Source organism: Sinohyriopsis cumingii, chromosome 4 (genome assembly GCF_028554795.1).
Source record: "Sinohyriopsis cumingii isolate HCF-2022 chromosome 4, ASM2855479v2, whole genome shotgun sequence".
NCBI classification, from domain to species: domain Eukaryota; kingdom Metazoa; phylum Mollusca; class Bivalvia; order Unionida; family Unionidae; genus Sinohyriopsis; species Sinohyriopsis cumingii.
Window position 1 is genome coordinate 53,390,216 of NC_142964.1, and position 19,052 is coordinate 53,409,267.

At 36.6% G+C, this 19,052-nt stretch overlaps 1 protein-coding gene across 4 annotated transcripts in view; it reads left to right on the plus strand.

Annotated features, from left to right (window-relative positions):
• Positions 1 to 19,052, plus strand: part of LOC149801169 (uncharacterized) — a 104,233-nt gene that overhangs the window by 73,339 nt on the left and 11,842 nt on the right. For 2 of the 4 annotated variants that reach the window (XM_089955194.1, XM_089955195.1), the window contains 2 exons: positions 6,913 to 6,993; positions 18,145 to 18,296. In XM_089955194.1, coding sequence (XP_089811320.1) covers positions 6,913 to 6,993; positions 18,145 to 18,296 — 233 coding nt within the window. The remainder of the gene's footprint in view (positions 1 to 6,912; positions 6,994 to 18,144; positions 18,297 to 19,052) is intronic. The other 2 variants (XM_089955196.1, XM_089955197.1) reach the window with 1 other exon arrangement.

The window sequence follows — 19,052 nt, forward strand, 5'->3', positions numbered from 1 at the left end:
ATATTTATGGCTTAGACCCTGGTCTTCTGAAGCGTAATCACTGGCATATCTGGATCTACATAGTTGGGTGCAGCATCTATTCTATAACTGAAGATTTAGGGCAGAAACCCACCCCCTTTGAAGAAAAGGGATAACATTTTCAAAGTATAGGACAGATTTTAACATGAAATAAAAATAGAACTTGAAAACTTGTTGAGCCACTTCTTTTGCGTATGGTTGAATTTTTAGCATGATTTTTGTTAGAAATTAGCACATCCAGGAATGGACCCTGCAGGTGTAGTTTACTGTACACAACTAAGAATGGACCCTATAGGTCTATACTGCTGTACACATCCTATAATGGACTGTACAGGTATATACTACTCTGCAAGTTCTACAGTGGGCTCTGCCAGTGTACATTACTGTACACTTCCTAGAATGGACCCTGCAGGTGTATTTATTGTACATTTCCTAGAATGGACTCTGCAAGTTTATACTACTGTACACATCCTAAAATGGACCCTGCAGGTGTTTTGTACTGTACACATCTTAGAATGGACTCTGCAAGTGTGTTTGACTGTACAGTTCCTAGAATGGACCCTGCAAATGTGTTTACTCTGTACAGTATTTATTTTGACTTAAAAAGACAGCAACTAGTCATCCTTTCCTCTTTTTGCAGTGGATGGCTTACAGTATAAGGGGAGACAATAGTTTTGTTTGTTTTTTAACAAAATATACATCTTCATTCTTTGGTTCATGAAAGTACATGAAATATGCTATAAGGCAATATCTTATTATCTGATATGCATTATATAATTTGCTTTTGTATATGCAGCTCACACACCGCTTTTTCTTCATCCCTGTGTGGTGACATTTATTTTACAGTTTTAAGGTGATCCTAAAGTACTAACTACACACTTTTTTATATGCATGTCCTTCAGTTATATAATATCTATCCACTTTGAGATTAATCTGGTACATGTATTGTAGAATTTACTTTGTCCAAACATACATCGACTCAGCCATCTATCTGTCTTTCAACGCCGAATAAAGCTCTTAATTTCAAAATATCTATAGACACAACTAATTAAGTCCTGGTAGTGTAGGTGTCAGTTACACCTAAACCAGGTCATTGTGACCTTCTCTTACATTTTCATAAAAATGTCTTATAAATTGTAACCAACAACTCTCATACTCAGTAATGAGTCCTACTGACTCCTACCCAATAATGACTCCTATTATAGCTGTGCTTTCAGAGTAATATAGGAATGTTGTTATACAGTCTATATAGGAATATGGTACACAGTCTGTATTGGAATATGGTATACAGTCTGTATAGGAATATGGTATACAGTCTGTATAGGAATATGGTATACAGTCTGTATAGGAATAAGGTATACAGTCTGTATTGGAATATGGTATACAGTCTGTATAGGAATATGGTATACAGTCTGTATAGGAATATGGTATTCTGTATAGGAATATGGTATTCAGTCTGTATAGGAATATGGTATACAGTCTGTATAGGAATATGGTATACAATCTGTATAGGAATATGGTATACAGTCTGTCCTTCTCAAGCATTATGATTAGAGAGATGAAACTTTAGGAACTATAATCATGTCATTGTGGGTTGAATTAAGTAGTGGGGGTGATTTTACATAAATTTTAAATAATTCCCAAATTGTTTAACTTGCATGTCTGAAAATTGGCATTATAGACTACAGACTTGGGCCTTTGGGTCATGCACCAGGGTCTTTTTCTACCCTCCAGGGACTTAGCCTTGGCATGAAAAAAAACAACAAATTTATACATGCAAATAACATTGATCCTATGGAAAATCACTATTCCCAAGGACTTTGCTCCTGGGTTCTAGCTTGATCCCCACCCTGTAACCATATTATACACTTATCAGACATGAGAAGACAAACTTATGTATGTAAGTGACAATGACTCCATGGTCTGTCCTCAATTTTCTATATGTCACTTAGTTCCTGGGTAATTATAACTTGTAAACTATCAAAATCCCAGCTCTGTAACCATATTATCCACTTATCAGACATAAGATTTGGACAAATGTATTCGTGAAACTGGCATTAACTCTGTCCTTTCCAATTATTCCACCTGCTGATATCTTTGAAACCACAGAGATCCCCCACCATACATCAAGCAGACTTTTTCCACCTGCTGATATCTTAGAAACCACAGAGATCCCCCACCATACATCAACCAGACTTTTTCCACCTGCTGATATCTTAGAAACCACAGAGATCCCCCACCATACATCAACCAGACTTTTTCCACCTGCCGATATCTTAGAAACCACAGAGATCCCCCACCAACCAGACTTTGTGGATGGCTTACACTTAAGTCTGAATATACTTCCCCATTTGTTTGTACCCCCACACCAATTTCATTAACGGAAATCTTTAATGTGATAAAAAGTGCAAAGAACTTAGTCAATTCATTCATTGATTTATAATTTCTAACCTGACTGTGATCAGAGTGTCCCTAACACTGGCATCCTCGGTGCCTTTCATGTTTAATGGACTTTTCATACTAACACAGAGCCATATTGCATACACTATGGGCATGTCTATTTTCCTCCAGGAACAGACTGACATAGTTCATCCTACTTCGTAACGGCCTGATAATTCTGTAAATTACCATAATGTTGAGAGTTTAGAGTTATATCCCTTTGCACATATGAACATAGAAATTACACTGCTTGTTAAATCCATGTGAAAGGCAAATTAATAGTTGTCATTATTTTCCTTTGCTTGTTTCGACATTGTAAATATTGGAAGCAGACAATGTAGTATTTTCCTTCTATGTACCTACATGTGTAGTCTTGCGTACTATCCTTTGCTGAAAATGGGCTTGTCCAGGAACTGAAAATGACTTGCAAGCAGGGTCATCTTTTACACGGAAAACTTTCAGGTGATAATGGTGTTAGGGCCCCCCTGGGTAAAATCTGGTTTAAAATAATAAATCAATAAATGATTTGGCTACGTTCTGTGCATCTTTTATCTCATTTGTGCCTTTCTTTTTGTAAATCATCACTGGGGGTTCAAACAAACAGGGAGGTATATTCAGACTAAGCAAGAATCCTACTTATTTTGAATCAGATTGTCAAAGGTCAGGTGACTGAGACAGAAGAATGAAAATTACTTCCACAGAATGACAATAGTTATATATAATATCAACCAAACTTTGTGGATGGCTTGCATTTTGGGTAAGGAAGAAACCTTTAAATTATTTTGGGTCAAAAGTCAAAGGTCATGGTCATTGTTACTGAAATAAGAAAAACAAATGGTTTCCAAACTGGAACATTAGTTCTACATCTGATCTGGGTCACGCATTTGAGGAAGGCTTGCGCTTAAGGTAATGAAAAAGCCTGTAAATATAAGGGTTATAGGACATGATCAATGACACTAAAGAAAAGGTTTCTGGGGAAAACATTCAGTCATCTATTTAGAGGACTATTTAGCATGGTGCATGCATATAATGTGCATTTCATAGTACTTTTGTTGGGTTTGGTTGAAGCATTTTATTTTTCCATAATTGTTATCAAGTGGATTACAAGCTATCTCTAATGAGAATAAGCCTGTCCCTTGACAACCAACAGGTGATCTCCTAATGACACAGTACATGACTCCCTCTTTATAATGCTTCCCATGGGAGCCATAATGGTCACTTTTATTAAAATGAGGGAACCTTATGCCTTGTTCTTGAGATTGTATGGGAGGTTCCAATAAGGCTGTGTCATGATGGCACACTCAAATGCAAAAAACAGAATATTAAAAATTACATGTAATCACATTGGTTCTCATGAGCCAAGAAGTAATATTAAGTGAATAAAATTAAGTAGCAATGAGAAGAATAAACCTTGGACCAATTTAATGGGGTCCATGACTATAACTGGATTAAAAGAAGGACTTTATTGTCATTAAGTACTGTATTTATTGATCTATTGATAACTTGCAACAAACGATGATAGCACAAACCAGATATGCAAGTCCAAAATGTGCTAGCAGGTCAGGGTCTGTGCTAACTATAATTTAAAAACATAGCCCCTAATCAGCAGGCACATTATGTTACATGACTGCATATCACTTCAGTGGCTATGCTGTTTGGAGTATGTAGTTGTTGTTGTTGTGGGGTTTAATGCCATTTTTCAGCACACGATAGGCTATACTTGGTGGCCAGTATTAATGGTGGAGGAAGAACCCGGGAAAACCCCGGGAAGAACCACCAACCCACAAGAAGCTACTGGCAAGCTTTCTCACATACCCACATTGGCCGAATCCTAGACTCGAACCCACGCAGACATAGGTGAGATGGCAGTGATCCGTAACGGAGAGCGCTTTAGACCACTCGGCCACTCGGAGCCCCATTAAAGTATCTAGAACTAATGTCATAATAAAGTACCTTGTTTTCCATTCTTTTCCTTCGACAGTTCAAATTGACATTGGTCCTTCATTTAAATACATGTACCTTGATAATGTACACTTGTAAACAAATACAGTGGTCACTCACGATAAGATGACTCAATTTAACACTGCTCCCATCAAAGTATATAATAGTAGTATTATTTATAATGTACCTCGTTATATGGCAACCTCACTTATAGCACAGTGCGTTGGGAGCTGTGATGGTTCAGTGGTTTGCATACTAGACTCAAAGCCAAAAGGGTGCTGGTTTGAATCCTACCATCAGACCAGCCTGGGTCAGCTACTGTGGTATGTCCTTGGTCAAGGCACTCTGCTGTGGTATGTCCTTGGTCAAGGCACTCTACTGTGGTATGTCCTTGGGCAAGGCACTCTACTGTGGTATGTCCTTGGGCAAGGCACTCTACTGTGGTATGTCCTTGGTCAAGGCACTCTACTGTGGTATGTCCTTGGACAAGGCACTCTACTGTGGTATGTCCTTGGGCAAGGCACTCTACTGTGGTATGTCCTTGGACAAGGCACTCTACTGCAGTGCCACAGCACTAAATAACCTACTTGTATTGCTGTGTCATAAGGCACCAAACCAAAACAGGACACATGTATGGCTCTCTTGTTTTAGTGATGGATTGCACTGTTATCTGATTAGGTGACATATAACATAGCTGTCGGGAGTTATATTGGCTGATAGACTGGTAAGCTGTCAGTAGCATGTATATTGTCAGATAGTCTGAGAAGCTGTCAGGACCATTTCTGATGGTTGATAGACTGAGAAGCTGTCAGGACCATTTCTGATGGTTGATAGACTGAGACTTTGCCGTTCTCAATAAAAGCAAATTTCTTGTTGAAGTAATTCTTTTATCAGTTGAAACAGTTACCATATGTACATGCTTACAAGTCAGGTCCATTTTTCATGATGGATACAGTGGATTAGATGAGGATTGCATTTATATGGGTATATGGTGCACTCATTAGTGTAACACTGATTCATTGCATTTACATGGGTATATGGTGCACTCAGTAGTGAAACACTTACTCATTGCATTTATATGGGTATATGGTGCACTTAGTAGTCTAACACTGATTCAGTGAATTTAAATGGGTATATGGTGCACTCATTAGTGTAACACTGATTCAGTGCATTTACATGGGTATATGGTACACTCAGTATTATCAGTGTAACACTGATTCAGTGCATTTATATGGGTATATGGTGCACTCAGTAGTGTAACACTGATTCACTGCATTTACATGGGTACATGGTACACTCAGTAGTGTAACACTGATTCAGTACATTTACATGGGTTTATGGTACACTCAGTAGTGTAACACTGACTCATTGCATTTACATGGGTATATGGTGCACTCAATATTTGTAGTGTAACTCTGTCTCAGTGCAAGAGACCTGCAGGTAATCTTAATTTTTGTAATATTATCCAAATTCGATTTATTCTGTCACATGACTATTTAGCTCCTCATAATGAAAGATATCTTATATACTTCCATATAATGTGAGTCCATCTGCAAACAACATTGACCCTTATCAGCTGTCACATGATGTGGTGGCAGATCAGGTTCTTTGTTGAACTTCTTTGTTCTATTGATTTTCCTCTACTTCTTGCAATTGCATAGATCCAGATCTGCCATCACATTATGGAATAGCAGATCTGGGTCTGTGCAGTTTGCAGTTAGACTAACCTTATAAGCAAGTATAAATGATAAGTGTTCAAACAGTATTTAACAAAGTTTTAGACCATCAAGGATACCTGTAACATTAATTTTTAAATGTATTCCTGCAACTATTGAAAGAAAAGAAAATAATGAAAGAAATCATTCAAAGTCATTAGGCCTCTGACTATTGCTTATGTTTGCTATTTGTGATGACGTGGCATCAAGTCATTGTGATCTCAATAAAGTTATTATGGTGTAATGACAAGGCATCAAGTCATTGTGATATCAATAAAGTTATTGTGTTGTAATGACAAGGCATCAAGGCATTGTGATATCAATAAAGTTATTGTGTTGTAATGATGTGGCATCAAGTCATTGTGATATCAAAAAAGTTTTTATGGTATAATAACATGGCATTAAGTCATTGTGTCATCAATAAAGTTATTGTGGTGTAATGACATGGCATCAAGTCATTGTGACATGAATAAAGTTTTTATGGTGTAATGACATGGCATCAAGTCAGTGTGACATCAATACAGTTTTTATGGTGAAATGACATGGCATCAAGTCATTGTGATATCAATAAAGTTATTATGGTGTAATGACATGGCATCAAGTCATTGTGACATGAATAAAGTTTTTATGGTGTAATGACATGGCATCAAGTCATTGTGACATCAATACAGTTTTTATGGTGTAATGACATGGCATCAAGTCATTGTGACATCAGTAAAGTTATTATGATATTATAACAATCACAGGCAATGTTGGTAGTTCAGACTGGCCACAATTTACATCCATGGTCTTTTTCTAGCATGCAGTGGGAAAGGCCAAGGACGTTGAGCTTATACATAGACCAGAGACAGATGAGGATCGATGCTCTTTGCTTGAAATCGTGAGTGGAGTGACTTACATAGACCGAGATCATATGATGTCATATCTGAGTTTAGACTTTTTGCAGTTTCATTGATCTTTTATTCCAGCTAATATTGTATTTTTCCAACAAGTTATGTTGATAAATTTATATGGCTTCATTGAATTAAATAAAATCAGTTTTTGTCTCATGTTTCGGACATTCTAATAGCACAACATGTTGAATTATTGCACTGAAATACATGTAAAATCAAATATTATTTTAGAATTTAGCTACTTGCACCAATGCTTTTCAAAGAAAGGATTTAAATAAAAATTATATTTACAATCTTTTAGAGAACATGATTTGATAAATCTATTTGTCCTGATTGATCATTACATATCTTAACAGCAGCTTGTCTAATTGCATGTGACTGGTTTAGCTACTTGTAACTACATTTTTATAAAATGTTTTCCGTAACTTTATATCAGCAAGCTTGAGAAGAAACTATTGGAAAAGTGACATCCATCTGGATTGTGCTTTTTCCATTTCTTATATATTACTCCTTATGCTTTCTGCTTTTGGTTCAAGCATTCTTACGTCTTTCCACCAACCATTAGCCATGCCCAGCCTCTGCCTTATATAATATGGACATTGTATATAGAGCTGTTTATGCTTCATTCATCCTTCTATGTAGTTTTTGTTACAAATTTTGCTTTTACTTGATACAAATTTTGCTTTTACTTGATACCTTTTGAGGGAATTAATGGAAAAGGGATTTGATAGACCTTGAAGTTTTACCATTTTCCATCAAATTTAACTCAGAAATTGCCCTGTTCAACTTAGAGTCTTACCATTGCATTATAGGTTTAATTTCTCATTGATAACTTTTCAAGAACTTTGTAAACATAAACCAAAGTTTGAAGCTTTCATGCTAAACAACCAGGTTAGATTTTTTTAAAATAATTTCTTTTACAATTTGATGGTGTTTTGATCAAGTATTGACTGCCATTTTCCTTTCATCTTTAACCAAGGGTTTTTCAGCTATTCCATACTGGCAGGGCATACTTGTCTTTTTGGTGTAAGTCTAGTTCATACATTCTGATTGCTTCACAAAATTTCATCATGCTTAGCATTCAGGCATAACAATAAAGGCCCTTTAACAGTGAAGGCCCTATAACATTGAAGGCTCAATAACAATGAAGGCCCTATAACAATGAAGACCACATAACAATGAAGGCCATAGTACAAAGAAAACCATATCAAAATGAAGGCCATGCAACATTGTAGTCCATAGCACAAAGAAAACCATATCACAATGAAGAACCATAGCACAAAGAAAAACATAGAACAATGAAGGCCATTTAGGGGGCACTCACCAGTTGATATGTACTTTAAAGAGAGTGACATATGTAAGGTGAAGTTGTTTGCATTTGTAACATGCACAATATAGATAATATTGGCATACCTCTATGCTACTTTTATGTAATGTGGCTGACTTTTCTTTGAATACTGTACTTGTAGAAATTGTAGATGACCTAAGCACACGATACAACAAAATGGATGCTCCCCTGTGCTTGACAAATTAATCAGAATTAATAAAAAGTACACTAGCTTTAGCAGTTATTAAAATAGGGAAAACAAATTTTGCTGAAGTAGAAAATAGCAGCTACTGAAAGTACAATGAACCAATTACAAATGACCATGCAGAACTGGCAGTATTTTTATATGAGCACATCTTAAGCAAGCCCAAGCTGTGTACTCTAGAACCTAAATTACACCCATCAATCATACATCAAAATAAAGGGAATTAAAAGTTCTTTTAATAACACCTAAGATGTACAAAGTCTTTATTATATAGCCAGTATAACCAGTGAAGAAATCCTGGGAAATTCTTTTTCTTTAAAATTCTAACCCTGTGCAAAATATGAAACTGTGGAGTGTCACCTTAACAATGAAGGCCATAGCATAAAGAAAACCATATCACAATGAAGGCCATAGTGCAAAGAAAACCATATAACAACAAAGGCCATAATGCAAAGAAAACCCTATCACAATGAAAGCCCTATATTAATGAAGGCCATATTGCAAAGAAAACCATATCACAGTGAACTCCATATAACAATGAAGGCCATAGTGCAAAGAAAAACATAACAATGAAGGCCATACAAAATGAAGGCCATAGCACAAAGAAAATCATATCACAATAAAGGCCATAGTACCAAGAAAACATATCACATTGAAGGCCATACAACAACGAAGGCCATAGCACAAAGAAAACCCTATCACAATGAAGGTCATATAACAATGAAGGCCATAGCACAAAGAAACCCATATCACAACGAAGGCCATGGCACAAAGAAAACCACATCACAATGAAGGCCTTGGCACAAAGAAAACCATATCACAATGAAAACCATATCACAATGAAGGCCCTAGTGCAAAGAGAACCATATCACAGTGAAGGCCATGGCACAAAGAAAACCATATTACAATGAAGGCCACATAACAATGAAGACCATATAACAATGAAGGCCATTGCGCAAAGAGAAACATATAACATTGAAGACAATGCAAAATGAAGGCCATAGCACAAAGAAAACCACATCACAATAAGGCCATAGCACCAAGAAAACCATATTACAATGAGGGTCTTGTAACAATAAAGGCCATAATGCATAGAAAACCATATAACAATGAAGGCCATAGCACCAAGAAAACTGTATCACAATGAAGGCCATAGCACCAAGAAAATCATATCACAATGAAATCCATTGCACCAAAATCAGTATATAACAATGAATCTGTTTATCAGAAAGAAGACCATAATCAAAAAACGAGCATGTTGCAAAGAGAACAATATCACAGTGAAGCCTGTATTAAATATTTTCAAACCTTTGTGCTGTAGCATTTATCTTTAAAATGATGCAGATGATGTTTCTTGAGGTGTACATTAATTTTGCATTAATTCAGACTCCATTTATTGCAGTCTCTCAGTATGCATACAACAGTATCCACATGAAACAAACTTCCTGTGTCTCTTGGAAGCATGTTCATTTATTCATATTCCTTATTAATCCATATCAAAGTCATGAGAAAGAAAAGTGTCTGTATTCAGGGTCCATTATTGGAAACACATTTGTGGGATTCAGGAATGCTCTCAAAATTTGTGCCAAAAAATTAACTGAATCAGATCATATTTGAAAGCCCTGCCTTTGTTTTCTTTGATAAATCTACCTGATATTTAGAAATTTTGGTTCTTTTTGTCCCCTTGGCCAGAGATGCAGGACAGGTCATACAGTATCCATATTTCCATCTCTCTGACTGTTAATTCATTTTCCATCTGTCTGTCCATCCATGGATAATGTGGTTTATGGACTTTAGTTTGCTGTGGCTTTTTGTCTTAAGTTTAATATGTGTCTTAACCATGGGTAAAGGCAGAAACCTGGCTGCTATGTACAAGGTCAAGGCCACAGGAGCTAAAGATGTGATTTTATTTTATGCATGATAAGTGAGATTTCCTTGTTATTTTGAGTTATCTGATACATCTGTTTTCATCAATTTTCACACACCCATTTATTATCAACTTCATTGTTTTATTTAACTTGATCTGTTCATAAAATGAGCAACTTCCTGTTGAGTTCACTTGACAGGTAATTGCCAAATTCTGTTAATTTTACATTTCATTTGTAATGGTTTTAGTCGAAATGGGGGGGTGGGTGATTTTACCCACTGACTTTTCTGTTCCAGAGTAAAATAAACGTATTAGGGGTGACATGATAAGTGTGCAAAAAAATGTTGTAGTTTATCTGGCAAGTGTTAGACTTTTACCTGATTCTATATGCACTAGCCTCATATGATATCAAGTGTTGGACTTACCTGATTCTATGTGTGCTAGCATCATATGATATCAAGTGTTGGACGTTTACCTGATTCTATATGCGCTAGCCCCATTGATATCATAAGCAAATAAATTCATTCAGGTCATGAAGAATGATCGGTTTTTCTAACAGCCATTTGACTCGACTGCCATTTTTATATGACACCTATCAATGTGGGGATATACAGTAATTTCATATCTGTCCATCCATGCATCTTTCCATCCTTCTTTCTGGCATTCCCTAATGGAACTAGTCCTGCAGCTTTTGATGGATGTTATGGTCATAACCTATAGATGAGCAGATCAACAAATCACTTTGCTTCTGCAATTGCTTTTAGAGTTATTGCCCTTTGTTTTATTCCATACTACTGTGTATAGCACACTCTCGTTAGTACAGCTAGTCCTGCAGGATTTAGAGGTTGCCATGAATTTGATAAATATTATGGTCATCACCTGAAGATGTGAATTTAAACAAATCACTTTACTCAAGCAATTTTGTTTTGGGTAATCTTTTTCTTGTAGCTTTATGTTGTGTATGACACAATCTTCTTAGTGCACCTTATCCCATTATTTTTGTTGGATTATTAATCCAATCATTTTTATTATATTGCCATGAAACATTATGGTGATCACTTAAACATATGCATGTCAACAAATCACTTTTTTCCCACAATTTTTGTTAGAGTTATTGCCCTTTTATCTTTTAGCATAATGCAGTGCATGACACAATGCTATTAATGCAACTAGTCCCACATTATTTTGATGGATTGCCATAAAACGTGGTAAATATTATAGTCATCACCAGAAAATGCACACATCAGCAAATCATTTTGAGATATTTCCCATTTTGTCATGCATTTTAAAGTGGTGTATGACACAATATTGGTTGCACATTTAACGTCACTAATATGTTACCTGTTGTTATTGCATAACTTACTCTTTTCCAGATGGAAAATACCCTCGACTTTATGATGAAAATTCATCCTCCTATAGGGAGATTTCAAAATGTTCTTAAGTCCAATCCTCGGCTACCATGCCCATGTGCACCAAAGTGGTTAACAAAGTTTACCGTGTCTAACCCATTGATCTGTCTCCCAAGCTTTCAGGCTTTGATGACACTATGATTCTGTCCAGCTTGGAGAAACACTTGTGAGCTATCTCTCAGCTAGATCTCTTGTTGCTTCCTTACACAGCTATGATAATGAGCTTTCCAAACAGGTTTGATAAGGGGCATCAGTTTGCTATACAATTTAAGGGTAGTATATAAACCTCTCCCACATTGAGGTCTCTGCAGCTAGTTATGTGGTTCACAACCCTTACAGGCCACTCGCACCTCCAACTTGGATGCTGAAGTGGCACTTTGAACTCAGCAGTGGACATGGTTTCTCTATGAAGACTGCACTTTCATCCTCCCAAGTTTCTTCTTCTGGCAAGCTGGAAACAACAATGGGACCCTCTGAATGCTCAGATTTCTCTAGGTCAGCAATGGGATCACCTTCGGCTTGCTTATGCCTTCCACCCTTCAGAATGATCCCACAAGTACATTACAAAGTATTGAACTCCAGTGCTCTTATTTTGATAGCCCATGTGTAACCCCAACGATCATGGTTCATTGATCTTGTCAACCTGCCCAGTAAATAGCCCTGGAGGAGGGACTTTTATTTCAGCACAGGGACTCTCTCCCATGGTCTCAATGCCATGACAAGTTTGCCAGGAAATTCACTGAATGCATCATTCAGCCCCAGAGATGATCTACATCTAAGATCCAAGAGGCCAAGTAGAGAATCTTTTGTGATTAGTGTAGTAGAAAACATGTCAGTCTCAATTATTACTCTGTGAGTGCATTGACCAAGTTCCTTTCTTCCCTTATTTAAAAAAGACAATCTCCACTCTGTGAGTGCAGTGACCAAGTTTCTTTTTTCCCTTATTTAAAAAAGACAATCTCCACTCTGTGAGTGCAGTGACCAAGTTTCTTTTTTCCCTGATTGAAAAAAGACAATCTTTGTTTCCATTATCTAAGGCTATAGGGAAGCTTTATCGAACACACTCCAATTTGTTAAATGCCTGGCCATTGGTGGAAAATTTCACATATCAGACCTGATAAGATATTTCAAGCTTCAAAAAAATATCAGTGTTTCACTTGCTAGTGATTAGATGGAATATCTCTTATGTACTGTGGTCTCTAACTGCCTATGAACCTTTTTTGAGAACCTTACCTTCAAGATGTTTTAGAACCTTACCTTCAAGATGTTCTAGAACGTTACCTTCAAGATGTTTTAGAACCTTACCTTCAAGATGTTTTAGAACCTTACCTTCAGGATGTTTGAGAACTATACCTTCAAGATGTTTTAGAACCTTACCTTCAGGATGTTTTAGAACCTTACCATAAGATGTTTTAGAACCTTACCTTCAGGATGTTTGAGAACTATACCTTCAAGATGTTTTAGAACCTTACCTTCAAGATGTTTTAGAACCTTACCATAAGATGTTTTAGAACCTTACCTTCAAGATGTTTTAGAACCTTACATTCAAGATGTTTTAGAACGTTACCTTCAAGATGTTTTAGAACCTTACCTTCAAGATGTTTGAGAACTATACCTTCAAGATGTTTTAGAACCTTACCTTCAAGATCTTTGAGAACCTTACCTTCAGGATGTTTGAGAACTTTACCTTCAAGATGTTTTAGAACCTTACATTCAAGATGTTTTAGAACCTTACCTTCAGGATGTTTGAGAACTATACCTTCAAGATGTTTTAGAACCTTACCTTCAAGATGTTTTAGAACCTTACCTTCAAGATGTTTGAGAACTATACCTTCAAGATGTTTTAGAACCTTACCTTCAAGATCTTTGAGAACCTTACCTTCAGGATGTTTGAGAACTTTACCTTCAAGATGTTTTAGAACCTTACCATAAGATGTTTTAGAACCTTACCTTCAGGATGTTTGAGAACTATACCTTCAAGATGTTTTAGAACCTTACCTTCAAGATGTTTTAGAACCTTACCTTCAGGATGTTTGAGAACCTTACCTTCAAGATGTTTTAGAACCTTACCTTCAAGATGTTTGAGAACCTTACCTTCAAGATGTTTTAGAACCTTACCTTCAAGATGTTTTAGAACCTTACCTTCAAGATGTTTTAGAACCTTATCTTCAAGATGTTTGAGAACCTTACCTTCAGGATGTTTGAGAACTATATCTTCAAGATGTTTTAGAACCTTACCTTCAAGATGTTTTAGAACCTTACCTTCAGGATGTTTGAGAACCTTACCTTCAAGATGTTTTACAACCTTACCTTCAAGATGTTTTAGAACCTTACCTTCAAGATGTTTTAGAACCTTACCTTCAAGATCTTTGAGAACCTTACCTTCAGGATGTTTGAGAACTTTACCTTCAAGATGTTTTAGAACCTTACCATAAGATGTTTTAGAACCTTACCTTCAGGATGTTTGAGAACTATACCTTCAAGATGTTTTAGAACCTTACCTTCAAGATGTTTTAGAACCTTACCTTCAGGATGTTTGAGAACCTTACCTTCAAGATGTTTTAGAACCTTACCTTCAAGACCTTTGAGAACCTTACCTTCAAGATGTTTGAGAACCTTACCTTCAAGATGTTTTAGAACCTTACCTTCAGGATGTTTTAGAACCTTACCTTCAAGATGTTTTAGAACCTTACCTTCAAGATCTTTGAGAACCTTACCTTCAAGATGTTTGAGAACCTTACCTTCAAGACCTTTGAGAACCTTACCTTCAGGATGTTTGAGAACCTTACCTTCAAGACCTTTGAGAACCTTACCTTCAAGACCTTTGAGAACCTTACCTTCAAGATGTTTGAGAACCTTACCTTCAGGATGTTTGAGAACCTTACCTTCAAGACCTTTGAGAACCTTACCTTCAAGATGTTTGAGAACCTTACCTTCAAGACCTTTGAGAACCTTACCTTCAAGATGTTTGAGAACCTTACCTTCAAGACCTTTGAGAACCTTACCTTCAAGACCTTTGAGAACCTTACCTTCAAGATGTTTGAGAACCTTACCATAAGATGTTTTAGAACCTTACCTTCAGGATGTTTGAGAACTATACCTTCAAGATGTTTTAGAACCTTACCTTCAAGATGTTTTAGAACCTTACCTTCAGGATGTTTGAGAACCTTACCTTCAAGATGTTTTAGAACCTTACCTTCAAGATGTTTTAGAACCTTACCTTCAAGACCTTTGAGAACCTTACCTTCAAGATGTTTGAGAACCTTACCTTCAAGATGTTTTAGAACCTTACCTTCAAGATGTTTTAGAACCTTACCTTCAAGATGTTTTAGAACCTTACCTTCAAGACCTTTGAGAACCTTACCTTCAGGATGTTTGAGAACCTTACCTTCAAGACCTTTGAGAACCTTACCTTCAAGACCTTTGAGAACCTTACCTTCAAGATGTTTGAGAACCTTACCTTCAAGACCTTTGAGAACCTTACCTTCAAGATGTTTTAGAACCTTACCTTCAGGATGTTTGAGAACCTTACCTTCAAGATGTTTTAGAACCTTACCTTCAAGATGTTTTAGAACCTTACCTTCAGGATGTTTGGGAACCTTACCTTCAAGATGTTTTAGAACCTTACCTTCAAGACCTTTGAGAACCTTACCTTCAAGATGTTTTAGAACCTTACCTTCAAGATGTTTTAGAACCTTACCTTCAAGATGTTTTAGAACCTTACCTTCAAGATGTTTTAGAACCTTACCTTCAAGATGTTTGAGAACCTTACCTTCAAGACCTTTGAGAACCTTACCTTCAAGATGTTTTAGAACCTTACCTTCAAGATGTTTTAGAACCTTACCTTCAAGATGTTTTAGAACCTTACCTTCAAGACCTTTGAGAACCTTACCTTCAAGATGTTTTAGATCCTTACCTTCAAGATGTTTGAGATCCTTACCTTCAGTATGTTTGAGAACCTTACCTTCAAGATGTTTTAGATCCTTACCTTCAAGATGTTTTAGATCCTCACCTTCAAGATGTTTGAGAACTTTACCTTCAAGATGTTCTAGAACCTTACCTTCAAGATGTTTGAGAACTTTACCTTCAAGATGTTTTAGAACCTTACCTTCAAGATATTTTAGATCCTTACCTTCAAGATATTTTAGAACCTTACCTTCAAGATGTTTGAGAACTTTACCTTCAATATTTTAGAGAACCTTACCTTCAGGATGTTTGAGAACCTTACCTTCAAGATGTTTTAGAACCTTACCTTCAAGATGTTTTAGAACCTTACCTTCAAGATGTTTGAGAACCTTGCCTTCAGGATGTTTGAGAACCTTACCTTCAGGATGTTTTAGAACCTTACCTTCAAGATGTTTTAGAACCTTACCTTCAAGATGTTTTAGAACCTTACCTTCAAGATGTTTGAGAACGTTGCCTTCAAGATGGTTTTCTGGCTCTCCTTACCATCCATCAGCTGAATGAGTGAGTTTAATGCCCTGTCACAGAGCAAGGCTGTAACAGGTTAATTGGAAATTATTAATCCTTTGTCAATCAAGTCTACTAGCACAAAAACACAGCTTCCGTCAGTTCCAACACTCCTGACTGAGATCCCCAGTCTCAGTCATATCCATGCTGGAGATGATTAAGATAGACTTTTATGTCCAACTAGAACTTTATGTTTATATTTGGCAAATTCTTAAGGGAGAAATAATGGTAGGAAGCCCCTTTTCCTCCCCTTAAGGGCTCAGGCGATATTTCAGCTTCCACCATTTCAAGGTATATTACATTAACTATCAAGAGAGCTTGTCATTCCTTTGTTGAGAGATAGCTTGTCATTCCTTGGTTGAGAGATACCTTTCATTCATGAAAATTAAAACCCATGAGGTTCGAGCCATTACTGTGTCATGGGCCTTTCTAATTATTTTGTCTTTGGAGGATATGATGAAAGCCTTATCTCACACTACCTTCTCCACTTGTTGAATCACAAAAGCAAAGGCATATTTTCTTTAGGGCTGACCAATACTCTTAGCTCAAAAAGTGGCCGATACAGTCTGGCAGTAGTCTACTTATCTACGATGAGGTTAAATATTCCTTGGGGTTTTGTTTCCTTCATCAGTTGTGAGATGATCAGCCTTCTACCAAACTGGCAAATTCAGCTACACATTAGCATCGGGTTAAGTAATACTGATATTGTAATGTTGGTAGGGGGATAAAGCTAATGTCATTGATATAATACTTACCAGTTGCTATTGCTACATTCCCTTCTCACAGCTGCACTGATGTCCAACTAATTAGGGCTTCGTCTGGAAGAAGAATAAGATTGTGTGGATGGGCAAGGTAGCTATGGGTTGCACTTTGGAACATTCTGGAATGACCCTACAGGAGGAGGAATTTTTGACAAATGGTCAAGGGTATTTTTCGTCTGTTAAAGAGTAAGCTGCGCAGTATGTTCATCACTTGAAGATGTATATACTATCTTCTTATAATGTGCATTGTTATACTCTATTTAAGAGGGCCTCAAGGGAAAATTGTCCTTGACTAATGAGTCACCTCTACAAGTAAAGCATTATTATTAATATTATTATTATTATCATTAATCACTTTGCTTCTGCGAGTTTTAAATAGAGTTAATGCCCTTTTTATCTTGCAACATAATGCTATGCATGGCAGTCTTATTGACACACATTGTCCTGCAGTTTTATACGGACTTCCATACAGCTTGACAAATATTATGGTCATAACCTGCAGATGTCCATAGCAATTTGTTTAGAGTTATTGCCCTTTTGTATGTAGCAGCTTGTTGCAGTACATGACACAATCTCATTTGCACAATAGTCTTACAGTTTTACAGTCTTTCAGTTTTTAATGAGTGATATGAAACTTGGTAAATATTATTATCATCACCTGAAAATGCACATTTTAATAAATAAATTTGGTTCCATAATTTTGATACAGGTACTGCCTTTTAGTCTAGTTGCTAAATTAATGCAGTGTGTGACACCACCTTGTTAGCACAGCTAGTCCTAAGTTTTTGATGGATTACTATAAAATTTTATAAGTACATGTATTATGTTCATTACCTGAAGATGCATATATCGACAGATGATTTTGTCAGAGTAATTGTCTTTTTTGTTTTGTAGTTTAATTCACTATATAACGCAATTTCATTAGTGCACAGAGTTCCAGTTTCTCTTGCAGTTTTATGAGTGGAATGTTGAGAAGTTGGGTGTATATATATACATTAGCAAATCACTCAGAACTCCTGTATACACGTTAATTGAATATATCACATGAGATTTATAGAACTAGACTATATTTATAAGGTTTTCTGATCTTTCCTGGCAGGCCAAGGAGAATGAGGAAGCTTACAAGGAATGGTTGAAGACCAAGTCGAATCAGACCAAGAAGGATAGGCTGTTAGAGAAGAGAGCTCAGCAAGAAATGCATGATGGCTACTACATCCGCAGTCGCCAAGAGTGTGACCAGGCATTTAAAGAGTAAGGGATGTTGCATATGTCATGTAAAAAAGGTTCCATAGGATGTAATTACAGTAAACTCTCAATTTATTCATATTCAACTTCCCTGCATTTATGTGAATTAATATTAACACCCATGCAGGAAAACATGGAATGCATGTCAGTCATTTTATACATGACTCTGCAGGACAGGTCCCCAAGCAGGAACTGCCTTTTTTATGAGTTCAGCCAGGGTGAGGATTCAGTTCCTCATTGATGGATGGATTGAAGTTGTGTGAAATTCAACATGCATAAGGTTTCTCAGGAATGCAATGTATACATAATTCAGGGGTTTACTATATACTGTATTGTGTGAAATTCAACATGCACAAGGTTTCTCAGGAATGCAATGTATACATAATTCAGGGGTTTACTATATACTATATACATTTTTGGGGTTTACTATATACTGTATTGTGTGAAATTCAGCATGCACAAGGTTTCTCAGGAATGCAATGTATACATAATTCAGGGGTTTACTATATACTGTATACATTTTTGGGGTTTACTATATACTATATACATTTTTGGGGTTTACTATATACTGTATACATTTTTGGGGTTTACTATATACTGTATATGTGGGTATGTGAGAAAGCTTGCCAGTAGCTTCTCGTGGGTCGGTGGTTCTTTCCGGGTCTTCCCGGGTTCTTCCTTCACCATTAATACTGGCCGCCATGTATAGCCTATCGTGTGCTGAAAAATGGCATTAAACCCAACAACAACAACAACATATAC